At 34.4% G+C, this 7,365-nt stretch overlaps 1 protein-coding gene across 3 annotated transcripts; it reads right to left on the bottom strand.

The window, feature by feature from the left end:
• Positions 1-1,007: 1,007 nt before the first annotated feature.
• LOC109174697 (WAT1-related protein At5g64700-like) lies at positions 1,008-5,369 on the bottom strand. Of its 3 annotated transcripts, none has more exons than XM_019323959.1 (8): positions 5,093-5,357; positions 4,915-4,977; positions 4,229-4,345; positions 2,981-3,230; positions 2,448-2,606; positions 2,202-2,353; positions 1,192-1,379; positions 1,008-1,132 (listed from the first exon to the last, which is right to left on the bottom strand). In XM_019323959.1, the coding sequence occupies exons 1-7, from the start codon at positions 5,269-5,271 to the stop codon at positions 1,211-1,213; spliced, it is 1,089 nt and encodes a 362-aa protein (XP_019179504.1). In that variant the 5' UTR covers positions 5,272-5,357; the 3' UTR covers positions 1,008-1,132; positions 1,192-1,210. The 3 variants fall into 3 exon arrangements, with proteins under 3 accessions (XP_019179504.1, XP_019179503.1, XP_019179505.1); XM_019323958.1 differs by having other exon boundaries at positions 1,008-1,128; positions 1,180-1,379; positions 5,093-5,352; XM_019323960.1 differs by lacking the exon at positions 1,008-1,132 and having other exon boundaries at positions 1,193-1,365; positions 5,093-5,369.
• Between the last annotated feature and the right edge of the window lie 1,996 nt (positions 5,370-7,365).

The raw sequence follows: 7,365 nt of genomic DNA, 5'->3' as shown, positions 1-7,365 counted from the left end.
CAGGATCACTTCTATGGTCCGTGTACTTGACCCTCATAATTCTCATCGATAGGCAATTCTGATCGGTAAGCAACCTCCAGCCTAGCATCGTTAGAAGCAATCGTTATGCCATGGAACCGTGTTCACCATGGATGGTGAACACGGTCCCAATGGTAACGGTGCACCGTTATTTTTTTTTTTTTTTAATTAACCGTGCGACTTTTCTTTTTCATTTTCACATTTCGCGGTTTCACTTCTTCTTCGCGCAAGTTTCTTCAACATTTATAAATTATGAATGTGCAGTTATGAAATTACGAATTTTCTGTTATGAGATTATGAATTTTCTGGTATGAGATTATGAATTTTCTGGTATGAACTAAATTCATAATCTCATAACAGAAAATTCATAATTTATTATATGTTTTTCTTTTATGCGATTATAAATTTTCTGTTATGAAATTATGAATTTACAGTATATTCATAATCTCATAACAGAAAATTCATAATCTGAACAAACGCGCACCGTTAATAGCACATTAACTAAATTTTTTATTTCTCGTAAAAAGGACACCGTTTGGACCCGTGTTCACCATTCATGGTGAACACGTTTACAAGGCATAATTTGCGTGTTAGAAGGGATCTATTCATTACTTCTAATTTCAGGATACCCAGGCCTCCTTGGTCTTTTGGACAAGTGACAGTATCCCATGTTATTTAATACGGAGTAACTTATAAGTATTATAAAGTGCATTATATAATTTATAAAGTCCATGCTAAAATTTGTCCGGACTTGGATCGGTTAGAGATCTAGATCGATTTCGAGCTGGGCTCTGAATTATCTTTTATAGGCTTTGAGCCGACCTTTTATAAGCCTGTTCAGGTTTGGACTAAGCTCAGCTCCAGTCCCTTGAAGTCCAGACTTGCTTTTATTCAAGTAAATTTAAAATTTGTTTGACTTTGAACCGGCTCGTGGCCACCTCTAATGAACATATATTCAACAATTTTTCTTTTTTTATAACATAACTATATATTCATCAAATAATTATATAAACATTACATTGCTGGCTCAACTGGGCCCAATTCGGACCATCCACATAATTATCTAAAGATTTCACTACTATTCTAGTGCGAATTCATTTCTTCAACCGGTTTTATGAAACAAATTTTCATGGTTATATATATTGTTATCTGCAATATAATTTTAGGCATTCTGGACATTTGAGTTCCTTGATTAAGGTGCGGGGTTTTTGACTGCTGTGATCTCTACCGCCTTCGTTGGCTCGCTTGCTGCCTTCTCAATGTCATCTACGAAAGTGATATCTGTTTCGATTTTGTGCTCTCTGTTCTTTCCCCATAAAACACTGTATAGTCCTCCAACCAGCAACACTCCTCCCAATATGCTGTCATTATAATCAAATTAAATGATTTGTTGATATTCCAAAACAATGTATAACATTACCTTGAAAATTAAAGGAATGGTTAAAAGTTATAAGTAGGAAAACAATTTTATTGAACTAAACAGATTTGAAAAAATATACACAAAAATCCGAAATTTTCAATTAAAAATCTCAATTTAAGCTGAGGTTGACTGGATAAATCAAATAAATAATTCTTTTGCGCATGATAATTTTATAATGAAATTTAATTTAATATTATATTTCAAATTTTAAATTAATAAATTTATTAGTTAAATTAGTAATACAGAATTTGACCAAGTATTTAAAATTTCGTATTTAGTTTGGAATTCAGTTATAAAATTTGGCCCAAGTTAATATATACAAATTGTGATACTCTTGGGGATTTATATGGAGCTAATGGGTTTTGGGCTTAAGAAAGGTATTGATTTGGGCTACGTTTATGTAAAAAGGTAAATAGGGGCAAATTATTGTGTGGACTTTGGTCATATAAATGTGTCGATCATGAATATAAGGTTTTTTTTTTTTTTTTTTTTTTTTTTTTTTTGAGATAGGGATATAAGGTACATTTTTAATATATTAAAAGTATATTATTTTTTTATGTATATTATTTGATAGTATATAAATTAATCTACTTTCAAAAAATGTATTTTATGTACATAAATAATGTAGTTTTAGTATATTAAAAATGTATTTTTTATTTATGGTTCACACAGCTGTGTGGACCATGGTCCGTGTAATAATGATTGGTAAATAGGGGAAAATGAATGAGTGATTAGTATTAGGAATTAGGGAGTAATTAATTACCTTCCCAAACTAATAATCTCTCCCAAAAGCAAAGCCGATGTAGCAATGGTGATGATCAATGCCAAAGGTGTAGTCATTGCTAGGAAAAGTGGACCTTTCTTCTCAACCACCCAAGCTTGCAAGTAAAACGTAACCCCAGTCACTACAATTCCCTGTCACATAATAATTTTCCAGTTTAATTAACTGCACTATATATGATTAACTTTGAAAGATTTTTTTTTATTTTTGAATGGCGTTGTTACTTACACAATAAGCAACAGATAGTAGTTTGACATTCCATCCGAGCTGCCACTCCCTGGGGTCTCTCACCAAAGCAATGGCTACAACGAATGATTGAATGGTGCTGCTAAAGCATTGAAGAGTTGTGCACAGAAGCTTGGAAGGGTAAGCTTTCAGAACATGGCCCTGCACATACATACATTCTTTACAAATTAAATTAAAGTTGAACCCACCATGCATGCAATATAGTAACCAAATTGGTTGGCGTGAGTGACCGTTTACTCTCATCCCTTAAGAGAGGTTGGGAGTTCAAATCCCCTCTCGTATGAAAAAAACAATTTGACCAGCACTTTGCCCCTTAATTGGACCAGCCTGGTTGAACGGAGATTAGTTTGAATATGGTACGCCTCCTACTATACTGTTATGGCAGGACCTTGGCCATGACGGTTGGAATCGGCCTCGGGGCCATTCTTAAAGGTTGGCTCGAGTACGTTGTCTTGACCTGTCTTTTTGGGTCTGTTTGTTCCGAACCCGTTTCTAATATATCTATCAGTAGTTACCTGCACGACAAGCCATAAGCTCCAGCAAGTGTTGGCAAGGAGCATGAGAAATACACCCTTCACCCATGCTTGGCCAGAAGAAGGGTTAACTTGAAGGTGTTGGTCATGGTGATTGATAAGGTGGTGGTGCATCAACAGCCTCATGGTTGGTCCTCTGTAGAAGGCAATGGTGGCTGCTCCTCCCATGCATAGACCTATGCCCAACACCTTCACTATTCCACCAACCGATCGCAACTCCACCCTTTCCATCCTGTTCCATTCCATAACAATTTAATTAATTCAAAAAAACAAAAACCCAATAAAGTCTAAAGTAACTTTGACATTGTATGTAAACCAATTCCATGACAATAATTTATGTTGTTTTGTTTGAAGATAGATATATAGCGTGCAGTGGGAGCATGATGGAAATGACATTGTAATTAACTGACATGACAAATGATGAACCTTTAATCTTTACCAAAATTACAACACCCATTAATTCATTTGTCTATTTCACAACAATAATGTCATGACGACGATATATATTCCGCCACCCAAACTAATTTTTTTTCCCCATGTTTTCTCTATTTGTCTATCTTAATTAGTCTGTCGGTGGTGCTGTGGATTCTTGAATCTCTTTTACATTCTTTATTATTCAACATTTAAAAACAAAACCTCAAAATTAAGCTAATCTTGGGACTAATTAAGATCTACTATACTTTTTGTATGTTAATCAAATTTTATGCTTAATTGCATACCTATATAATGTAACTTTATGCTAACTATTACGGAGGTGATGGATTGATATGATGGAATAATATTTCAAATGAATCAATGGTCACAAAATTGAACCCTTTTTACCAGTATTCCAACTAACCTACATTTTTATTAGAATAATTGACTTATAAGGAGCATTAGATATACAATAGATAAGTTTCTTTGTTTTTGTTTTTTGTTTTTCATTTTTTCTTTTATACATGAAATGACAAGAAGAATGTTCCAACACATAAGCTATGGAGTACAAGTATATAAAGTGGATAGAATTATAGTTATTCGTTGGACCTAGAAGACTGGAGGTATGCCCGCAACATATACTTTTTTTTTTTTTTCATACATACTTTTTGTTTTTTGAAAGGAATATATATATACTTTTAATTAGGTCAAAATTAAAAGTTATAATATGCTGCTGTAAACCTGGACACCTGAATCTCCAGTAAAATTGAACGGATCGGAGTAAATCTAATCTTTGGTCCATAATTATTTAATTACCTGAACAAAAGGGCAAGGAGGAAAGTAACGACTGGAAGGCTGTTAGTAGTCGCAGCAGCCAAAGTTGCAGAAGTATATTTTAAGGCCACGCCATAGATGTTCAAACTAATCGTAATCCTGCACATAGAATTCCACCAACAATCTTAATAATTCTTAAAAAACAACAAAAACATTTTTTTTTATACATTACGTTTCTCAATTTATGTCAGACTAATTTTAAGCCCCTGAAACATTTACCCAAGAGTGGGTATAGTAGGTAAATCCCCAATCGTCCAGTAGTTAGTCTTTGGTTCTCACCCCTTGTCTGTACACTCTTTACATAAGGAGTTTTCATCACATCTAATGTCTCCCAATAACCCTCAAACACTGCTGAAATTATGGAATTTCCGACCACTTGAAAGTGATCTTAAATTAAGTCGAAAGGCTTGTTCCGACCACTTTTGGTATCCGGAAAAACCTTTGTTGCTATTTCTGACCACTTTTTGCTTTTCACTTGAATTAAGATCACTCTCAGGTGGTCGTAAATTCCAACAGTGAAATTTTTAGTAAAATGAAGTCAAACCCTCACACGTACTGTCGTTGGAGCAAGACTTTAGGACCAACTGAGCTAGCTCCCTCCGTGGAGCAATAATAGAAAACAATTTTTTGGGACGATACTAAATCAAGAAGCTTAAAATCTGACTCACCCAATGAGAGAGAGCATGAAAATCATGAAGAAAGTGGTGAAGGTGAGGCGGGGCGCAGTTTTCCTGAAATCAAACGTAGGATGAAGCTATATATGTGTGATAATAATACTCAGCTCTGGCAAATAAACCCAACTAACTAACTAACTAACAACAATATACAGTACAACTAACATCGTACCGTTCGACAAGCAAAGCGATGGGAAGCAGGAACACAGTGGCGGCGGCCTGTCTGTAGAACACAAACACAGAGGCGTTCATCCCAACGTCAAAAGCAACCTTGGACAGCAAGAACATGCCTGCATATATAGACTGTATTGCCAGAACAACCAAGTAGGGTTTCTTAACACTGCCTTCCATAATTTCGATCTTGATCACTCTCGATCTCTCTCTCTATATATATATACCAATGATAGATTTCAGTATGTATATATATGTTGATGATGATCTCTCTGTCTCTCTCTCTGTCTTTGTGTCCGATCTGTAAGTATGATCTGGAAATCAATTGAGGAATTGTGGGGAGATGGGACGGGTATATATAGTGATGATGAAGAAGAACAGTGACTGAAAAATGTGACAAAATTATGTTTGTTTGAAGTGAGACGTGTGTGGTGATTAGTATGAGGTAAGATTATGTGAGTAGCTTTGTTTGGACAAAACAGGGACCACTTTAATAAAGTTTTGTTAAATATAAGATAAATATCACTAACCTCGTATTTAGGGCTGCTTGCCATAATTAGGGAAAATGGAATTAAGTAGCTTATAGCTCAATGACACTTCTATGATGGGAGAGTCACAAGTTCGAATTCTAATGAGGATATTGATTCTTTGTGCTTCAATAGAGATTAAGAAAGTAGATAGTACTTAAACAAAAATTATGAAAAATAGAAATATTTAAAAAAAAAAAAAGTTACTCTTTATGAATATGGCATATTATAATTAATTAATTATTAAATCAAAGTATTTTAATTAAATAATTATCTACTATGCAGTGTACGTGATGATATCTGGATTACTATTTTAAGAGATACTATTTTAAATGGGTGATTATAGGTTTGAACCTCGGTGGTGACTGGTGAGGATTAAATTCTGTGAGCGAAAAGTGTTTGAGAAATATAGAACATATACTACCTTGTAAAAATATCTTTTGTATTTAGAAAAAATTAAATATTAAATAATCAAAGAAAAAGCAGAATGTTGAACAGAATAGAGCATAGGGAATATGGCTGCCAATCCTGCCATTTTATTTAACACGTTGCGTGGGGTAGGGCATTATGAAAAAAATTAATCTGTTAACCTGAATCGCATCAAGTACATATTTTTATACAATAAGGTAGTATATGTTTAATATACTTTCTCTATTTGTTATAATCAATGTTGCAAAAGGCGCTAGACGCTAGTTAGGCACTTGGGGGACGCCTAGCGCCCAGGAAGTTGAGTAATTCGAGTATATTATTTTCACTTGGCTAGGAGTTGTTAGATTGTTATAATCCCCCAAACTAGTCAAATGCATATGTTAGATGATTAGTTGAGTACATACATGGTTGGAGAAATATAGAAGAGGAGTAGCCGGGCAGGTAAAAAACCACTCGGCCGAGTTGAGCACCAACTCGGTGTCGAGGTTGTCTAGTCGGCCAACTAGTCGGTCGGTAGACTAAAATCGCCTCACCCTAAGGGCGCCTAGTGCCTACTCAGTACCTAAACGGCTGCCTAGCCCGATTTTTAGAACAATGGTTGTAATCTAAAGAGTTAATATCCCACCGCCGGAGTTCAATCCTGTGACTTTCTCCGAAAGAGAGTAGAATCGCGTAGGTTCAACCGAGTACAATGTGCTTGATTTCAGTACAATTACTTGATACAACTATGTTATTATATATGATTTTTTCTTTTGAGGAAATATATGATTGATATTATAGACTTTCAATAATAATAATAATAATAATAATTATTATTATTTTATTATTAGAGTGATTTAAGGATAGGATACATTTGACAGTCAAACGTGTGATTAATTATATTGACTCCATTATATATATAGTATATAGTAAGAGATGTAGTTAAAGCTACACGTGTTTGATTTTGTTTGTTTAATGTTAAAGGTTCTAGGCTTCTAGCTATTAGTTCATCCTTATTATAGATTTTGCACAGTTTTTAAGAATAAAATAAGTGATGTGAATGAGAAAAGGTGAAGATAGAAAAAATTAGAGCTCCTTGTAAAAAGTGACTAGTTTTTTGTAGATTTCACGATACAACAAAAAGAGTGAATTTTTTGTATGTCCCACAATACAACAAAAGCAAAAATGAACACGCAGCAATGCGTATTTTGCGCACAATGGCACCCAGCCGGTCGCGTGCAATACGCGCGCGGGCTAGCACATCATTACCTATATTATTTATCAGACCACTGTTTTCCTCTTTTTTTTTTTTTTTTTTTTTTTTTTTCTTCCCTCTTCC

The sequence above is a fragment of the Ipomoea nil genome, unplaced genomic scaffold (genome assembly GCF_001879475.1).
Source record: "Ipomoea nil cultivar Tokyo-kokei standard unplaced genomic scaffold, Asagao_1.1 scaffold0656, whole genome shotgun sequence".
NCBI classification, from domain to species: Eukaryota; Viridiplantae; Streptophyta; class Magnoliopsida; order Solanales; family Convolvulaceae; genus Ipomoea; species Ipomoea nil.
This window is presented reverse-complemented; position numbering and strand designations above follow the sequence as displayed.